A 19,844-nucleotide genomic window follows, 5' to 3' on the forward strand; every position below is an offset into this window, starting at 1 on the left:
ATATATCATATTATATCCAGATTTAATTTAATGTATTTTTGTTTTGTTTCGTTTCAGTTTATTAAAACCGAGTTATAAATTGTAGAAGTCTGGTGAAAATGTTAGACTGCTTATCCAGGTCTTATACCACACTGTACCTACACTCACATTTCTAGCTGCCTTTTTCTAGTTTAACCTTTAACTTATTTTTATCATCGACTATAATTTAAATGTATCTTTTATATCAATACATTTCTAATGACCCTCTCGACAGGTGTTGAATAAATAAACCAACTTTGCATTGTGTTTTTTGAATTAAAATAATATTGGCAGCTGTTGTGTGAATGAAATTAAAGAGAAGCAAGTGATGTATTAAATCATTAATTAGTGAAAAAGTATTGAACTATCAGGGGTCAGCCCTTTTTCCAGGGTTGCCCTTGGAGCTTTTATTTTGACAGTGCTGAGAGGAAACACGTGTTATTGTGATTTTTAAAGCTCTGAGTGTTTATATAACTGAACCTCTACTAAACTAACACATGTTAGCTCGCAGGCTACAGATGATATGATGCATAACATCAGCATTTAGTGCATCTGCATCAGCTGCAGATTTAAAGCAGGGAAAGTCCTCGCTGCGGTGTCATGGAGGAGGAGGAACTCTCTCAGGACATTTAGTTCTTTCTCATTTCTCGACCCTTCAGATAAACGAGCTTTGCTTCTCTAAACATTTAATTCGATTACAAACATGGCGGCTGCTTTCTTCAGGAGAAGATCGTGTTTAAATGTGAGTACAGTGGTTTTTTCTCTTTGTGGCTGGAATCTGAATTTAAAAATTATTGTTGTATTGTTTTTAAATAATGACAGAGAGAAGCATCACAGCTTCAAAATGCACCATTAAAGTGCAGCTTTCAAATAGAAGTGTAGATTATAAATCAGTGAAATGTCCTGGAAATGTATTCTGCAGTCAAATGTCCCCTGTGACATATTATATAACATTATATATGAGGTTTAAATTAGAGTTAACTTCACATACTTACACAAATAAAGTATTTGTATAGTGAATATCAGACTTTGTGTATCTTCATATGTAAAATTTTCTTTTTTTCATGTAGCAGTTTGAAATTAGTATTTTAAATAATCTTGATCATCTAATAATTGTATTGTGTGTGTATCCGTTGTATTCACTTTGATGGTGTGTGTGTGTCCAGTATCTTCACAGAGAGTTGTGTAGAGTTGTGTGGAGGCCGCAGGCGGCTCTGTACTGCTCCAAACCTCCAGACAGAAAACTTCCACGAATAACTCACATCAGTAAGAAAGACAATCGTGCGTGTGATTTTCTACCAGGTTTTTATGGGAAATCTCAATTATTCTATTCATATATATTAGTTTATGTAGTCATATTAGCATTTATAATCAGGATTAAGTCATTAAATGTTTTGAAAATGAAACGCCTCAGTAAAACAGACCTGCTTGATATCTTGTCTATTGTTATCTTCACATTTGTTTAACGTTAGAAAGTGTCGTACAAATGAAGCTGCAGTGAAATGTTCTTTTTTAAGACAGTCGAGTTTCAGCATTTTAATAGTCAACATGTTTTTACTGGCAGAAAAAGCCAAACCTCAGCCTGCGGTGGATGTTGCTAAACTCCTGGAAGAACTATTCTCCCAAAAGAGGCCAGGCACAGCGCCCCCCGGTGGTGGTAAAGGTCAGTACATCGAGGACGTGGTGTACAGCATTATGGACTTGTTTGCAGATATGTTTTAGCTGAACTAATTAATCCTTTATTGTATGAAATGTTAAGTAGAGTTGAGCTGAGTTAATTGAATCCCTCAAGCGTTGATTTGTTCTGCTTCTTCTTTTACATCTTTGCTTTTTCTCCTCTTCCTCACCTCTTCTTCATACAGCTACCAAAGCCTCAACCATCTCCTCAACATATGTCTCCACCTCAGATGTTCCTCATTCATCAAAAACAAATCCAGCAGTTACTGTTTCTCGTGCTGCGTCTACAGCTACATCTTCTTTAAACCCTGCACCGCTTTCCCCTCAACCAACACCAGCATCTTCCACACAGTCTCCTGGTTTGATCCAGGACTTTACCGCTGACGCTGTTTCTACAACCTCATCTTCTCCAACGTCTGGATCCACAGCGGCTTCAGCAGAAAACCAAACTTCAGCCCAGACGCTAGAAACCAAAGTAGAAACTGCTGCAGAGACAGATAATGTAGAGAAATCTTCTGTTTCAGCTGTAGAAACTGCAACAGAACCATCAACAGAGTCGAGTCGTCCTCTTGTAGAAGCATTAGAACCTCAGGCTCCTGTTGTTGATGGTCCAGTAGAGCCTCTGATAGACGTCACATTAGATACAGCTCCAGAAATCCAAACGATAAGCAAAGATTCAGGAGAGGAGGGCACCTTATACACAACCACAGTAGAAACTGCAGAAGAATCATCAGTTAAGACTGGAATTGATCCTGTAGAGGCAGTAGAAGCTCCAGTAGAGCTTCTGATAGACGTCACAGTAGATGCATCAGCTCCAGATTCAGGACAGGTGGGCATCTTGTACACAGTGGAACCTTCAGTAGATACTGCAATAGAGACATCAACAAGCATCGCTCCTCAGGAAACGTCAGAGAGAGTAGCACCAGTCGAAGGTTCAGCAGAATCTATGATAGATATCACATTAATAGAAACTGCAGTAGAATCACCAGTAGAGGTCAGTCTTCCACCAGTAGACACCAGAGCTTCTGTTGCAGGATCAGTGGAGACGATGGCAGCGGTTGAAAGAGAACCAGCTACAAGTGTGGATCAGGAAGTCACCAGCGTCTCCTTCACCTCAACAGTAGAACCTCCATTAGAACCAACAGTAGACCCTTCAGGAGACGCCACTCCTCCCCCGGTGGTAACACTAGAAACTACAATAGCAACAGTAGAGCCTTCATTAGAAAGTGCAGTAGAACCATCAGTAGAGTCCATGACCTCTGCTCTAGAGAGTGAAGCTGCTGATGCTGAACGTACTGCCTCCATCCAGAATGCACAGGAACCTGCAGTTTACCCTTCAGAAACCAGAGTGGAATCTAGAGTAGAGTCATCCTCAGGAAACGTCACTGTCAATGAGGAGAAGAGCGAATCTGAACAAATGACCTTAGAGTCTGTAACTTTACATTCAGTGAATTCCTCGGTGGATTCTCTGAAAACAGACGAGCTCCTCGAAACAAAGTTTACTCTCGATGAGGAAGTGGAGAAACGACTGCAGGAGCTGTTGGTCGGTGCCGAACACGAAGCTGCGGTCAAAGCCGAGAACACGGGTGAAGATGAGGGTGAAGTTGTGTCTAAAGTTCTTTCTCAGTGGAGCTCTCTCTCTGCCGACCTTCAGGAGCTGGAGGGAGAAACCACCTCGTTGATGACAGAGCTCGTCTGTCGAGTTCCTGCAGCGCCTCCGGGAACCGATGAGCCGGTAGAAACGAGTTCAGCCTCCGATCAAACTGCGGGAGCTAATGTCGAATGTGGGCAGGTGGAGGAGGAAGGAGAAGCCATGACACTTGAATCCATAACTTTATCTGAGGTGGAGGCTGAAGTGGAAATTTTCGAAACTGAAGCTCTGCAAGAAACAAGTGATGCGCTGGAGAAAGAAGCTGATGCTCTGGTAAAGGAGGAGAAGATGGAAGTGAAGATGGCGACAGGGGAGGATCTTTACAGTGACACAGCAGAGGCTGAAATCTTAACGCTGGATTCCATCTCTGAAGCAGCCGATGCGATAGAAGCTGAGATTCCTTTAATGATGGAGGCCATGTTTGGCTCTGAGCAGGGACTGAGGCAGACTGAGTCTCTGCTTCCGAAGCTTGAGCTGCAGAATGAAATGATTGATCAGGAAGCAGGAAAAGAGTCTGCACAGCAGGAGGGAAGAGTCCTGGCAGCCATGTCTGTAGAGTCTGTGACGTTGGTGGAAGTTGAGGCGTCTCTGGAAACTCTGGAGAACGAGACTCTGAGAGAAACCACGACGTATCTGGAGAATGAAGCCGAAGTTCTCGCTGGAGAGACGAGGGCGGAGGTGGAGGAAGGAGCGAGGTCTGAGGAGGTCCCTCAGTGTCTGGACGTCGAGTCTCTGGTTGAAGATCTGCAGACTGATGCTCTGATGGAGGAGCTGCTGTTTACGGTTCCAGGCCAAATCGCAGGCGTGACAGAAGCTCAGGTCCATCAGGAGGTTGTAGGAGCAAATATGTTAGATGGTAAGTTTAACTATTAGGAGACGTAAAGATGATATGATAGAAGATAGAAGTCCAAGTTAGTTTGCATCAAATACTGAGTTTAAATCTGAACACACAGACATGACACACAGTTTTTAACTTTAATGTTTCCATGTATGTGGTTCAGAGTTGGATCCAGTCCAGAGACTTTTCCTGGAGAAGATCAGAGAATACAACAACCTGCGCAGGTAGACTCACAAAGAAGTTTCCTATCATATTGTTTTATTATATTAAAAGGCCTTGAGTGATTTGATCAGATCTGTCTAGGAGAGAGAAAAATGTAGGATGTAGATGTCCTGCTTATTTAAAAGTTAATAAGCAATTGTACCACATTGTTAATACAGTACATGAACAGCTATGAATCCTGATGTCTCCTCTCAGGTCGAGTGGAGGACCAGTGGAGGATGAGTCTGATTATGAGCGTCACCTGTCAGAGGAGACAGCAAAGCTCCAGAGACTTTATGGAGGAGGAGACCTGAGCAGCTTCCCTCAGTTCACCTTCACCGGTGAGAGACACATGGAGGGAGAGAGTCAGTCCCTGTAGTGCTTTGTGAAATATTGTTGTGTTTTTACCTTCAGGGCCACCGTAGTGTCAGGTCCCAGAAGGAAATGTCCCTTTCACTGCACAACATATACAGCATCAAACTAAAATAGGATAAATTAATGTTCTTATTGTGTTGTTTTCTTTCTAGAGCCCGAATTGGACCAGGACCCAAAATGATTCCTGAATTTCTGCCTCCTGCTCTTCATCCTCCTCTGCCTCTGTGGAGGAACTGAGGAAATGGGAGAAGAGGAATTATTTGTTGTGGTGATCTGCTGGTTAAACAAAAGGGAAAGACAATGTATGGTGCAGCAATGATAGAAAGTATTTTATTTTATTAAAGCAGAACTTTCAAAAGTCTAAGTCTGTTTCTTTTAAGAGGTTGGGGATGTGTCACATGAGGCGACCTGAATCAAATTTTGATTTTCTTTACTACTTACAGATGATGAAAGAGAGAACAATGGTGTTCTAACTGTCTGTTAGAGTTTTCATTCATATTTAAATGTTAATGTTAGTAATTGTAAACTGTGGTTGATCATCAGACTTTCGTATGACGTCGAACTTCTGTGACCTGAGCAATGATTTGTCTAGATCAGGGGTCAGCAACCTTTACTATCAAAAGAGCCATTTCTCCTCTTCCCCCAAATAAAACTTGTCTGGAGCCTCAAAATATATTTGATAACACAGCTTATAAAGTTATAAGTATAAAGTAATGTATATAGTTATACTCAGTGTTGTGCCAGTTTACACTTAAAATGAACTAGTTCACGTTCATTTGTTTCATTTTATATTCATTGGGATGATTTAGAGACGAACTGATGATCATGTGTTAGTTATTATTAAGTTATTTATTTACACCGTGTTCTCTCACTTCTCTCGTCCACTGTGATCGTGTTGGGATCAGTCGCTGGAGAAGCTTTTGACTCGTTTACTGTTCGTTTGTCTTTATGACTTTAGCTTTGGTTATTAGGAGTTCACCAGGTTTCAGGCCTGTTCTTCAGTTTCCAGTTGTTCGGTGAGTAAGCTCTTGTTTTCTTAACGGTGGGTGGAGCTCTGTACAGAGTCACTTTCAGTTTGTATTATGTTCACAATGGAACTTAGAGTCTGTGAGTCTACAGTCTGAACTCTGCAGAGATCGGAGCTGCAGAGTCTGAACCTCAGCTGCTCTGACTCGGTGTCATGAGTCCAACCAGCTGTTAACTCGTCTCTTCTTCCATTGATCAACATTCTGTTCTCACAGAATGAAAGACAGATGTCTGTGTTCAAGTCTCTGGTTGTGTGGATCCTCATCACGTGGACTCTCACCACAGCAGGTTCGTGAAGTCTCATCTTACTCAGAAATCACAGGTTCTCTTTGAACGTAGGACTTTGTACAGACATGTTGGTTTCCATCAGACGAAGCAGGAAACATGAGAAATGAGAAATGATTGTGAAGGTTTATAACAACATAGAGAAACATGTTCTCACTGAGCTGGAGGTGAAACAGTTCACACCAGATGTTGGGTTCTTTTATTCTCCATTGAAACTTCATCTTCAACAGACCTGAGTTGGATTTTTAAAGTGTGTGTGTGTGTGTGTGTGTGTGTGTGTGTGTGTGTGTGTGTGTGTGTGTGTGTGTGTGTGTGTGTGTGTGTGTGTGTGTGTGTGTGTGTGTGTGTGTGTGTGTCGAAATATCAGCTCTGTAATCTGATAATGATGTCATCCCACATGAACGTGGAAATGAAAAGCCAGCCGATCCGCGCCCATGTTAACAAACCAGTTTTGTTCAGGTCTCTCTGAGTTTCTCTGCGTTCCGCGCGACTGAAAAATAACTTTCAACACAATTTTAATTAATGTCATAAAGATAAATGATTGCATTGCTGCCTTTGCACATATCAAAATAAAAGCAGACCAGCGTTTATGTGTAGAACATTGACTGTACAGTGGATATGAAAAGTCTACACACTCCTGCTCAAATGGTAGGTTTTTGTGATGTTAAAAAATGTTAACAAGATAAATCAGTTCAGAGCTTTTCCAACCTTTAATGCGATAACATGAACAATTCAATTGGAAAAAAAACACGAAATCTTTTAAGGGGGGAAAATAAAAAGTTAAATAATGTTGCTGGCTTAAGTGTGCACACCCTCTGATAACTGGGAATTAATCAATTACATTCAAACTCATGTTAAATAATAATCAGTACACACCTGCCATCATTTTCAGTGACTCTGATTAATCCCAAATAAAGTTCAGCTGTTCTAGGAGGATTTTTCGTTTTTTTTCTTATTTACATCTTACAGGAAAAGCTCTGGTCCGCAGAGAGCTTCCAAAGCATCAGAGGGATCTCATTGTTGAAAGGTATCAGTCAGCAGAAGGGTACAAAATAATGTTTACATTACATCACACAAACCTGATGTGTGTAGACTTTTTATATCCACTGTATATAAAGATGTTACACGCAGGATCTTTAGCACGTCTGCCCGTCCTGGGACAGATCCTCACATGTGACTCTCTGAGGTTTCTACATTTGTTTTATGTATTTTTACTCTTGTTGAGAGTTAAGAACAGAGGTGGTCTCACCTTGTTAAGTTCTATGAGACAAATTTAGATTTGTGAATATGGGCTCTACAAATCAAATTTAATTGATTGACTTTTAGGGAGCTGTCCGTCTTTATTTACTGTCTGTGATCCAATCTGGAGAATTTAAGCAGCACTTTATTCTACAGTATTTGTCACAAGTTATTATTTAGTTAAAAGTTCAGGAATCTACACGAAAACACTGATATCTGAGACATGTTGTTAATGTTCCACATCAAGTCAAAGCTCAATCAAAACAACACCCACTACCGTTGTTGACCCTTCACAATAAAGGTCCCATACGGTACTCTACTTAGGATGACAGGAAACACAAATTCACTGACATAACCTTCACAATAAGGCAACTAAATAAATTAGCTTACATTCACACTGGGTGATGATCAACCGGTTCTGCAGCTGAGCTGCGTTTATACCAGAGGTTTATACAGAGGGTTTCTTTTGAAAGTGGGTGTGCGAGCGTGTCATTTTGTACACACACACACACACACACAAACACACCCCTTCAGTCCATCTTTGGAAAATGTTGGCGTAGGTGAAAGCAGCTCAGATAAAACTACTGTATGTTAACTGTCAACAGCCAAACAGACAGACAGTTCCATCAGGAGATTTACATTCACAATCCGTCTGTGAGCAAATACTCTAATTGAACTTTGAAAAAAGCTTCTATTCACCACAGTTGATCCTGAACTGGTTGTTTTTTTACCCGGTGTCTCACAGATGATGAGGTCTCCTGCGTTTTAGAGGAGAGCTGCATCTTACCCTGCAGTTTTCTGCCTGGTCCAGACCCAATCATTTACTGGATGCAGGTGGAACCAGGAAACACTCGTGTCCACTCCTACTACAGTGACAGAGACCAGTTTGCACACCAGGGCGAACGCTTCAGAGGCCGGACATCGCTGTTCACAGATCAGATCTCCAGAGGAAACGCCTCCATCAGGCTGACGGGGCTGCAGCTTCAGGACCAGGGCAAATACGAGTGCTACATCACCATCACTGGAGTCACGGAGGAGTCAGTTATCAACCTGAGAGCAGCTGGTAAAGAAACTCACAGTGAAAACAGAACACAAATACTAGAAATGGTATTTGTCTCTTATTGCTGTTACCTTGTTTAACATGTGTACCGTTGGGTTGAGTTGAAGCTGATACTTAACCATTGGATGTCTCGTTGCTTGCCGGCACCATTACCTCTTTGAAAAATGTTAGTCACTAAAGTGCAATGCATCCTGGGACAGGTTGGACGGGGACGGATCCACTCGTTGGAGCTCATTCTTCAAATGCAGCCCCTGAATTGAGACACAGCTGATGTCAGCAGCACCACATAATGGCTCATATGTGACATGTTAAATAATAAGCACAATATGTCAAATTAATGAAGAGCTCCACAGTGCATGAGGCAAAGATGATCAATGAGTTATAAAAGAGAAATGTTGTTTTGCAGCTCCGGTGCGTCACGTGGACATTGAGCAGGTGGAGGACAGCTTCACCTGCCGCTCAGAGGGGATCTACCCCGAGCCGCAGCTCACCTGGTCCACCAGGCCTCCGTCCAGCTTCACCCTTCAGAACCAAACCACAGTGAAGGAGACGGAGCAGCAGCTCTATGAGATCAGCAGCACACTGACACTGTCAGACAGAGACACTGTTCTGATCTGCAACATCAGCACTCGCCATGGCAGGAGGAGCGCGGTGTGGTATCAACCCAGTACGTTGAATCTGCTCTATGGAACTGAACCTTTGCTTGTTTCACCGACTGCTGCATATTTATATCTGCTTCTACAGATAACTTACATTTTATATCAATGCTGATTCTCAATCTTTACTTTGTTTGTTTCTTTGTCTGCTGAACAGATTTCCACTAAACTAGTTGTGAGGATGGAACGTGGGCCACAGGTCACTCAGTAGAGCTCAGACCTTCACAAGGCCCAACAGTCTCCTTATGAAACCACATTGAAATTCACCAGACCCAAGATCTGCACCAAATTTCACACACTCATAAATATCAGTCCTCTAAATTTGCCAGATTGTTTTTTCACCTTCATCAGTTATTCGCAGGGAAATCAATGAAAATGGTGAAAACTCACAATGGAAATGTGAAAAAACAACAAATCTTGGATCCACACAAACATTTGATGAGTTCTTCTCTGAGCCTGATCCATAACACACCTTCCTGCCAAGTTTCATGGAAATCTGTTCAGTAGTTGTTGTGTAATGTTGCTTGAAGCCCAACAAACAAATGGAACATTGAACAGATCCATTAGTTTTCTTTCTTTAACATTGGACCTTTCTGGACATTTTCCCTGAGAGGACTGATGTGTGTGAGATGTGGTGCAGCTTGAATTGACTGTTGGGCCTTGGAGGAGATATGAGCTCCACTGAGTGACCTTCTAGTTCAGTTCATCATTCCAAGGCCACACCCTCCTCCACATGAATCATTCTGATGATAGAAAATGTTCAGAAAGTCTCATCAGAGCCTGAAACCACATTCTGACAACGATGATATTATTTGATCCCTTTTCTTTTCAGCTCCCGTCCGTGTGTCACCGTTTAAAACAACATCAACAATCCACTGCACTGCTCCAAACACCAAACCCCCGACACACTGGGTGTGGAAATTCAACCACAGGCAGATCATTGTGAACCAGACCGGGGTCGACGGCCTCCACAGCGTCTCAGAGCAGTGGAGGCAGCAGGTGGAGGATGTGTCAGCGTCAGGCAGCCTCACGCTGCACCACTTATCTTCAGATCACCAGGGAACGTTCACCTGTGAACTCAGTAGTGAAGAGGAGACGCACTTCATCAACAGCTACGTGACGATAGAGAAAGGTAAGATCCCATGAGATGAGAACTGATGATGAAATCCTCAGAGCGACTGTCAGACCTGAGGCTCGTGCAGTGAGTCCTGGTTCCTCCTGGTGGAGCAGATCCCCCAGTGCTCCGTCCTCCAGCTCATCAGGAGCATCATGTCCACATGTTGTCAGGAGAACACACAGGAACAAGGAGGCCACACACACACACACTACACTTTACACTGAAGACACATCACTGCACTTTGTTGATGCTACAGTTCTACTCTCTGAATTACATGTTTTTCAGGTTCAGTTGCAGCAGTTGTGGTCGTAGTCCTCGTTGTGTTTGTAGCATTAGGAGCTGGAGCAGGATTCCTCTACTTTACAAGACTAAAGGTAAATATTAATACTTACAATAATTCTGCTCTTCAGTTTATTATGGGATTTTGTCTTTTAACTATTATTTCTTTTGAACGAACCCAAAACGGATCATCCACAATCAGATGCCTCAGAGGACACATTTAAAGTAAGTTTACTGTTTATTCTGAACTGAGAATTACAATATTCTGCTCTAAAGAATAACCCTGTTGTCATGGAGATACTGTAAACTACTTTATTCTTGTCACGTTGCTCTAACAGCTTCATCTCAGCTGCATCAGCAGACACATCCTAAACCATCAGTTTCTGAGAGTTCGTTAAAAAACCATATCGATATTAGAGTGAAAGAAAATCTGATACCGATATAACGGCCAATAAATTTATGATAAAGATTTGACAATGATTCTTAAGATGTCGTTATCAAACCTTTACGGCAAAGAAATGTAACTGAGACTTGATATTTTACAGTTTAACCATGAACTGTATTATTAATAACACAAATACAAAGAACTGTAATTAAAATGGCTGCAACTGGCTGAATAATCGAGTGGTGACTGAAATGTGCATCCAAACTACTTGAGGCCTCCTGAGGTCACCTGTCTCACTCCTACAGACACAGAGTTCAGTCCTTATCACACACAATGGAAGTGACTGACTGACAGCTGGAGAACTTATGTTCAATATGTACTTATATACATGGTAATATTCATATTTAGGACCATATTCAAGTCAAATCCTTTGTAAAAAACATTGTGCTGCAGTAGCAGAACTCTGCAGAACATTGTTGAACTGAGAAGATAAAGATTGAAGAGATGCTGTAAATATGAATTACATGATCATGTTTTGTATGAATGTTGGGTTTTCTGATTTTATTCCAACAGATATTTTCTTTAATTACAGACTCGGTGAAGGTGAACTCTCAAAGATTCGGTGTGAAGACGTGGCCTCAGCTCTGAAGTCAGACCCCTCACTTCTGAGAGAACTGGATCTGAGTAAAAACGAGCTGCTGGAATCAGAAGTGAAGCTGCTGTGTTCTGGACTGGAGAGTCCAAACTGTCGACTGGAGTCTCTGAGGTCCTTAAATCCTTCTTCACTTTTCAGACTTTCTTTCTTACTGGGTCATTATTTATTTTAATTGTCTCAGTTCTGCTCTGCTCACTGTCCCTCAGTCATCTGTCACTCACCCAGCCTGTCAGTCAGGTCCACCTCATCAACTCCATTCACCTGCACTCACCTGCTCCTGATCACTAAGAAAGTGTCAGTAAATAACATGTGGACTGAGGCCGAGCACTCGTCCTCCTCAGGTTTTCAAAATAAGACACATTCTTATTGAAACACGTTGGACAGTTGATAAGTATAGAAACAAACAGGAAGTGACTTTCAGGAGCCATCCCTACTTTAAACAGTGTTTAATTACACAAACCTGCTCAGTGACCAAACACAGAGAAGAAGCTGATGAATGAAACAATGGTCCAACATGTCTGATCTGATATTTATCTTCAGGTCACAGACTGAACTGAGGTCAGCAGCATGTTGAGAGTCTGTGTTGACATGATGACGATCCACAACAACAGGAGGACACATTTTAATATTCATATTTCTTTATCCAGGCTGTGGCGCTGCAGTCTGTCAGAGATCAGCTGTTCTTCTCTGGCTTCAGCTCTGAGGTCAAACCCCTCTCATCTGAGAAAACTGGTTCTGACTGACAACAACCTGCAGGACTCATCAGTGGAGGAGCTGTGTGGTTTTCTACAGAGTCCAACCTGTCGACTGGAGAATCTGAGGTCAGACATCATGTTTTAATGTTAAAGGTTCCGTCTAAATATAATGTATATATTTAAATAAAAAGTATTTTATTCTAAAGTCTGTCAATATAAAGTAGTTAAATATATAGTATTTATTTATAAAGTATGTAAGTATACAATATGTAAATATAAAGTATGTCAATTTAAAGTATTTAAGTATACAATATGTAAATATAAAGTATGTCAATATAAAGTATTTAAATATAAAGTATTTAAATATAAATGGCTCATTCTAAAGTACAGTAAACAACAATTGGTACAATTCAGATGAAACTCGTGAAAACATCTCAAGGATTCTTTTCTATTCAGTTTCTAACAATGGATCCTTTCACCTGAATCTTCCACACTGGAGCTTCAAGGTCAAAGGTCAGAACATGTGTTCCTAACAGTGAACACTGATACTGAGCTGAGAGATGTTTGTAGAATGAGCGCTGAGGGCCGAGTCAGGCTCAATGTGACTGAAGTTTTACTGACAGAGAAACAATCCAATGCTGGACAATGTGTACATGTAATGTTTCTGTGGAAGCTAACCAGGACTTGTCCCGGTGGTCCTGTGGACTGACCACATGACAGCGTGCTGTGGTGGTGTTCTGGGACTGGGCTCAGGGTCCAGAGTCCAAGTTGATTATATTTTATTCCTTTTATTTTTAGGACCATGTTCTTCAGCCCTGTTTCTTCCACTTTGGGTTCATTTCCAACATGAAACCCTTCCTCTGGTTTCAGGACTTACACGGGGTCGTCCATGACTTTATCTTTTCACCACTAGATCTCTATCCCGCCCTGTACACACGTGTTCCTCAGGCTCCCTGCACCACTTTCAACTGGTCAAACTGCTGCTCAGATCATCGCCACTTCAAGAAAACATGATCATAGAACTGCTCGCCCTTTCACACATCAACTGTGGAACATGTTCTGACAAGTGGGTCGGACATTTTCTGGAGCTGAAGCAGCAGCAGGAGATTGTCCGAGTCCGACTCGTTCACAGCAACAGGAACATGTGGGAACATTCAGACGAGGGGCAGAGCCAAAACACATATCTCCATGATAACCAGTTGACTCTGAGGTCCTTAAATCCTTCTTCACTTTTCAGACTTTCTTTCTTATTCGGTCATTATTTATTTAAATTGTCTCAGCTCTGCTCTGCTCACTGTCCCTCAGTCATCTGTCACTCACCCAGCCTGTCAGTCACGTCCACCTCATCAACTCCATTCACCTGCACTCACCTGCTCCTGATCACTAAGAAAGTGTCAGTAAATAAAATGTGGACTGAGGCCGAGCACTCGTCCTCCTCAGGTTTTCAAAATAAGACACATTCTTATTGAAACACTTTGGACAGTTGATAAGTATAGAAACAAACAGGAAGTGACTGTCAGGAGCCATCCCTACTTTAAACAGTGTTTAATTACACAAACCTGCTCAGTGACCAACACACAGAGAAGAAGCTGATGAATGAAACAATGGTCCAACATGTCTGATCTGATATTTATCTTCAGGTCACAGACTGGACTGTGGTCAGCAGCATGTTGAGAGTCTGTGTTGACATGATGACGATCCACAACAACAGGAGGACACATTTTAATATTCATATTTCTTTATCCAGGTTGGAGAGATGCAGACTGTCAGAGATCAGCTGTTCTTCTCTGGCTTCAGCTCTGAGGTCAAACCCCTCTCATCTGAGAGAACTGTTTCTGAGTGGAAACGACCTGCAGGACTCATCAGTGGAGGAGCTGTGTGGTTTTCTACAGAGTCCAACCTGTCGACTGGAGACTCTGAGGTCAGACATCATGTTTTAATTTTAAAGGTTCAGTCTAAATATAATGTATATACTTAAATATAAAGTATTTTATTCTAAAGTCTGTAAATATAAAGTACTTAAATATATAGTATTTATTTATAAAGTATTTAAGTATACAATAAGTAAATATAAAGTATGTCAATATAAAGTATTTAAATATAAAGTATTTAAATATAAATGGCTCATTCTAAAGTACAGAAAACAACAGTTGGTACAATTCAGATGAAGCTAGTGAAAACATCTCTTGGATTCTTTTCTCTTCAGTTTCTAACAATGGATCCTTTCACCTGAATCTTCCACACTGGAGCTTTAAGGTCAAAGGTCAGAACATGTGTTCCTAACAGTGAACACTGATACTGAGCTGAGAGATGTTTGTAGAATGAGCGCTGAGGACCGAGTCAGGCTCAATGTGACTGAAGTTTTACTGACAGAGAAACAATCCAATGCTGAACAATGTGTACATGTAATCATCAAGCGATGAGAAGAGGAAGCGAAACTTTCTAACGCAGACATCGAGGTGTTTGTTAGTGAGGTGAAAAGCGACTTCATGGGACAGCAGTGATGTCACTAATAAAGAAAACACACTGATACTCTGCCGCTGCTGCTGTTGATAACACAATGTGTGAGATCAGAAATCGCTGAACCCTCGCTTCCTCCTCGTCCTTCCATTCACGTGCACACATCGCGCAGAATCCCGCACCACTGTCACGGCAGTATTTATTTATTTAGAACATCGGATCGATTCCCTCACACCCCCTGGGATATTATTGGGAAAGTTTCTTCATTTCTTGTAAGTGATCTCCAGTGCGCTCTGTGTACCTGATGGCACAGTCACGTTCACTGCAGCGATTTGATGATACACGCACAGTGTTAGAAGATATTATGAAAAACTATTCATGACTCGGCTTCTTAACTCCGGTGTTAAATCGAATCTGAACGTAATTTGCTTTAAGTTGTTTTATTTATTTTTTAAATTAAAAGGCTTGTGTGGAGCAGATATGTCGCGCGAGCAAAACTAAGCTTTTGGTTTTAATGTAAATGATGAAGTGGATCAATAATCTGCTTCAGTTCAACACCTCACATCTGCTTCGCCACTTTCCCGTCTCCAAAACGTTCATACGCATGGGTCAGAGATTGCTAAGAAATACGCACATTTTCCCGTCAAGTTCGTTTTTATAAATGCCGACGTTGGCGTGAGCAGTGGCATACGCATGTTTCAGGCCCCGTTTTGTGCGTACGCAATGGTTTTAAATGAGACCCCAGGACTTGTCTCAGTGGTCCTGTGGACTGACCACATGACAGCGTGCTGCGTTGGTGTTCTGGGACTGGGCTCAGGGTCCAGAGTCCAAGTTGATTATATTTGATTCTTTTTATTTTTAGGACCAAGTTCTTCAGCCCTGTTTCTTTTACTTTGGGTTCATTTCCAACATGAAACCCTTCCTCTGGTTTCAGGACTTACACGGGGTCGTCCATGCCTTTATCTTTTCACCACTAGATCTCTGTCCCGCCCTGTACACACGTGTTCCTCAGGCTCCCTGCACCACTTTCAACTGGTCAAACTGCTGCTCAGATCATCACCACTTCAAGAAAACATGATCATAGAACTGCTCGCCCTTTCACACATCAACTGTGGAACATGTTCTGACAAGTGGGTCGGACATGTTCTGGAGCTGAAGCAGCAGCAGGAGATTGTCCGGGTCCGACTCGTTCACAGCAACAGGAACATGTGGGAGCATTCAGACGAGGGGCGGAGCCAAAACACATATCTCCATGATAACTATGGTTATGTTAAGTTATGTTAAGTTACAGGTTCACTGTGAAGGAGTTAGTGACGTCTCCAGGTGTCGTACATGTGAATGTAGTCCATTTGTTCATGTGTAAGACTCCTGAACATGTCCAGAAAGATATCTAGAGACATCTAGTGGTGAAGTTACATATTACAAACAACTGAACCCCGAGGACACGAGGACTTTCAAGCTGTTTTCAGTCATGAACTCTGTAAAATAGTGTCTGGACATTTTCTGGAGTTTGACTTTCACATATGAAGAACGGGTGGAGCAGCAGGAGGCCGGACATGACGTATAAATCCTGCTGTGGAAAGATCAGTGTTGTTGTTTACAGCTCATCCACACCGGCGTCGGCCCTCATCACCAAAAGCTCTGGAATCTCCTCGTGTTTCCAAGTTGACGTCTTCGTCTTCTACGTGTACGGCTCCTCTTCTTCATCCTGAGATATTTGAGTTCTTCCAGTTTCACGTCCGTCACGTGTTAGAAACCTCATCAACACGTCCACTCGCTCTCTGTGAATCCTCTGGACATTCACCTGCTCTATTCTCACATGGACTCACTCAGAAACTTTATTAGGAGGCTGCAGGAAAAGTTCCAGAAAATGTCCAGAACAACTTGACTCAGTCTTCAGGTCTGAAAACAGAGACAGTGATGTTTAGTCAAAGTCCTTTATTTTCACACATGAACTCAGTTTTATTTACATTTAAGTTTTATTCTTTATCCAGGTTGAGGAGCTGCAGACTGTCAGAGATCAGCTGTTCTTCTCTGGCTTCAGCTCTGAGGTCAAACCCCTCTCATCTGAGAGAACTGGTTCTGAATGGAAACAAGCTGCAGGACTCAGCAGTGGAGGAGCTGTGTGGTTTCCTCCAGAGTCCAACCTGTCAACTGGAGACTCTGAAGTCAGCTCACACTGATTCACTTTTTTAAATATCATATCTATAAAACAGCCTTTATACACAATTTATCTTATTTAATTCTAATTTAACATAATTCCCCTTCATACATAACTGGAATCCATTCATTAATTAATCTTTCACGTTTTGAATATTCAGCTACTTATTAAAACACTGAGTTTAGTTCTGGATTTCCTAAACTGATCTGCAGGACAGAGACCGGGTCCAAATAATCTATTTGTACTGAATCAGGACTCGTTTTTAGTCCAACATGTCTGATTTGATATTTATCTTTCATGTTATGAGTCTGTGCTGACATGAATATGTGTTCGTTATTTTCACACATGAACTGGGTTTAATTTACAGTTAAGTTTTATTCTTTATCCAGGTTGAGGAGCTGCAGTCTGTCAGAGATCAGCTGTTCTTCTCTGGCTTCAGCTCTGAGGTCAAACCCCTCTCATCTGAGAGAACTGGATCTGAGAGGAAACAACCTGCAGGACTCAGCAGTGAAGGAGCTGCTTCATCTAAAGCAGAGTTCAACCTGTCGACTGGAGACTCTGAGGTCAGTAGATGGTTGGAGTCCAGTTCACGCTGCTCTCATCAGTATTTTACTAAACACAGTCTATATCACAGATCCAGGGTCTGTGCTACCAAGCAGGATTTGTGGTTATCAGGTTAACTTCAGGTTTAGTTTTTTCAGTCCTACGAAGCTCGTCCACTTCTTAACGAGGTAAATCACCATGGTAACTTCTGATGAACGGCTAACCTGCTCCAGGTTAAGTTGGAGATCAACCAGTATAGAAGCTCCGCCCACTGACCACAGTGACTCTACACTGTTGTGTGGTGCACACTCTCCTTAAAGGGACGGATAAGGGAAGTTTAAATCAACGTCTGGTTGGTTCAGTTGATCTCTAACTCACCCAGAACATCTCAATCTCTCCAGACTCATCCTGTCACCAAAACACCAGATGCACTCAGTCAGCTTCCTGGAGACAGGTCCATGTGTTTCTATTGAGAAGTGATGTCAGAGGTTTCATCACAGTGTGTGTCCTCAGAGACAGTGAGACAGTGTTTATCCTCAGAGACAGTGAGACAGTGTTTGTCCTCAGAGACAGTGTGTGTCCTCAGAGTCAGTGAGTGTCCTCAAAATCATAGATCAATAAAATCTATATCAGCTGATCAGACATCACTGAACCCTCCATTCTTCCTCATCCTTCCACTTCGCAGGCACACATCGCACATATCCCCGCACCACTGTCAGGGCAGTATTTATTTATTTAGAGCATTGGACCGATTCCCTCACATCAGTGGATCCTCACCTCCTCTGTGATATTATTTGGAAAGTTTCTTAATTTCATGTAAGTGATCTCCAGTGCGCTCTGTGCACCTGCTGGCACAGTCACGTTCGCTGCAGTGATTTGATGATACACGCACAATGACTCGGCTCTGTAACTCTGCTGTTAATTGGAATCTTACCGTAATTTGCTGATAGTTGTTTTATATATTTTTTAATTAAAAGGTTATTGTGGAGCAGATACCTCGCCCAAGCAAAACTAAGCTGTTGGTTTTAATGTAAATGATGAGTTGGATCAATAATCTGCTTCAGTTCAACACCTCACGTCTGCATCGCCACTTTCCCGTCTTCAAAACCTCCAGTAAATCCACCTCTCAGGTGTCCACTCTGCACTTTGACATGCAGAGGACACAGACTGAGCTCTTAGCGTGTTCATTCCAACACGTGAACATGAAGCAGAGAGGAAGCTGCTCCACCTCTGAACAGGACTGAAGTCCCTGCTGCTCTTTCTACTGGATGTGCTGCATCACTGACTCACAGCTGATGAAGTGAGTCTCTGTAACACTGATGTCTTCTTCTCTCAACAGGTGGGAGGGATCTATGTGGATCTGAGTGTGAAGAGGACAGTGTGTGTGGACGGAGGCTGAGCTGTGTCCTGAGGATCCAGAGGCTGAAGCAGCAGCAGCTTGTGTGTAGAGCGGCTCTGACTGGGCCTTGCTGCTGGGAGGCAGAGTGGAGACAGAGCTCCAGAGGAATCAGGAGGTTGTTGTAATATGTAACTTCACCACTAGATGGGCCTCCAGACCGATTGTGTTTATTCACATGAAGAATGTGTTTATTGAAATGACACAACACAAGCAGAATATATAAACCATCTGTAAAGAGTCACATATATGTGTTTAAGTTTCCTTTATTCTGTTCCACCTTTGTTCCTCAGTATGTCTCTATGTGTGTTTAACCACATTCTGTGTATATATTTGATTATGATCTTAAAGTTCCTTGATTCACGTCACAAATGGATTTAGTTCAACACAATCAGATCACTTTGAGTTTAAAATCAGAGTTTTGTCTTTGACACAAAAGATCAAAATTCTGGACTTAAAAATGGACGTTTTTATTTCTGCATCAGGTGCAGATCAGTGGTAGCATTTCTACTTTTGACCCACAGGTGGCGCTGTATTAACAGCAGAACATCCCAGTCAAAGCCTTTATTTTCAGTCTATGAATCAAACACATGGATCATTTCCTCTGTGACAAACCAGATGTAACAAGAAGAAAAACATCTCAGAGAGAAAAGTTCTGTTTCTACTTGTCTCTGCTTTAATGCTCAATAAACATCCTTCCACCGACTTCACTGGAACCATGACTCAGCTTTTCTTTCCTTTTGTAAACAAACTGGTGGAAACATCTCGTCCTTGGTGAAGGTAAAAGAACAAAATCACCAGTTTGACATAATGGGAACAACCAGAAGAAAAGTGAATGAGACATTTACAGAATGAAGAAGAGTCGATGAAGAGCAGAGCATCTTTAAGTCTCTGAGGAAACTGTCCCGAGGACGTTTTATACAAACGTAGATGAAGATTATTGTTGTACGTTCTCGACCACCACCTCAGAACAACCACCAGGGGGAGACTGTAGCAGGCCTCTGGGAACAGCATCATGCTGGGAAATAATTGATGATGGGAGGTTCACAGCAGAGACAAGTGACAGAAAGTGTCGGAGAGATGATGTCCAGAAGACAGTGGACATTTTGTGCCTGTTGTGTTGAACA

The 19,844-nt window shown here is 42.0% G+C and overlaps 2 protein-coding genes across 3 annotated transcripts in view; both read left to right on the plus strand.

Moving 5' to 3' along the window:
• The first annotated feature begins 673 nt into the window (after nucleotides 1-673).
• Nucleotides 674-5,120, plus strand: LOC128453931 (uncharacterized). 2 transcript variants are annotated; one of them, XM_053437072.1, is made up of 7 exons: nucleotides 674-760; nucleotides 1,185-1,299; nucleotides 1,583-1,681; nucleotides 1,881-4,202; nucleotides 4,348-4,408; nucleotides 4,602-4,726; nucleotides 4,913-5,120. In XM_053437072.1, exons 1-7 carry the CDS (start codon nucleotides 722-724, stop codon nucleotides 4,939-4,941), a joined length of 2,790 nt encoding a protein of 929 aa, XP_053293047.1. In that variant the 5' UTR covers nucleotides 674-721; the 3' UTR covers nucleotides 4,942-5,120. The 2 variants fall into 2 exon arrangements, with proteins under 2 accessions (XP_053293047.1, XP_053293048.1); XM_053437073.1 differs by having other exon boundaries at nucleotides 1,185-1,284.
• A 714-nt stretch (nucleotides 5,121-5,834) lies between these two features.
• Nucleotides 5,835-19,844, plus strand: part of LOC128453930 (protein NLRC5) — a 359,511-nt gene continuing 345,501 nt past the window's right edge. The window contains exons 1-9 of the mRNA XM_053437070.1: nucleotides 5,835-6,074; nucleotides 8,056-8,373; nucleotides 8,777-9,037; nucleotides 9,859-10,158; nucleotides 10,429-10,517; nucleotides 10,625-10,647; nucleotides 11,400-11,573; nucleotides 12,110-12,283; nucleotides 13,905-14,078. Coding sequence (XP_053293045.1) covers nucleotides 6,014-6,074; nucleotides 8,056-8,373; nucleotides 8,777-9,037; nucleotides 9,859-10,158; nucleotides 10,429-10,517; nucleotides 10,625-10,647; nucleotides 11,400-11,573; nucleotides 12,110-12,283; nucleotides 13,905-14,078 — 1,574 coding nt within the window. The 5' untranslated portion in view covers nucleotides 5,835-6,013. The remainder of the gene's footprint in view (nucleotides 6,075-8,055; nucleotides 8,374-8,776; nucleotides 9,038-9,858; nucleotides 10,159-10,428; nucleotides 10,518-10,624; nucleotides 10,648-11,399; nucleotides 11,574-12,109; nucleotides 12,284-13,904; nucleotides 14,079-19,844) is intronic.

This window comes from Pleuronectes platessa, chromosome 12, assembly GCF_947347685.1.
Source record: "Pleuronectes platessa chromosome 12, fPlePla1.1, whole genome shotgun sequence".
Taxonomy (NCBI): domain Eukaryota; kingdom Metazoa; phylum Chordata; class Actinopteri; order Pleuronectiformes; family Pleuronectidae; genus Pleuronectes; species Pleuronectes platessa.

Coding starts and splice junctions, on each gene's coding strand:
- LOC128453931 (XM_053437072.1), top strand. CDS start 722: ATGGCGGCTGCTTTCTTCAGGAGAAGATCGTGTTTAAAT. Junction 1,682..1,880: donor GCCCCCCGGTGGTGGTAAAG/GTCAGTACATCG, acceptor TTCTTCATACAG/CTACCAAAGCCTCAACCATC. Junction 4,409..4,601: donor GAATACAACAACCTGCGCAG/GTAGACTCACAA, acceptor GTCTCCTCTCAG/GTCGAGTGGAGGACCAGTGG.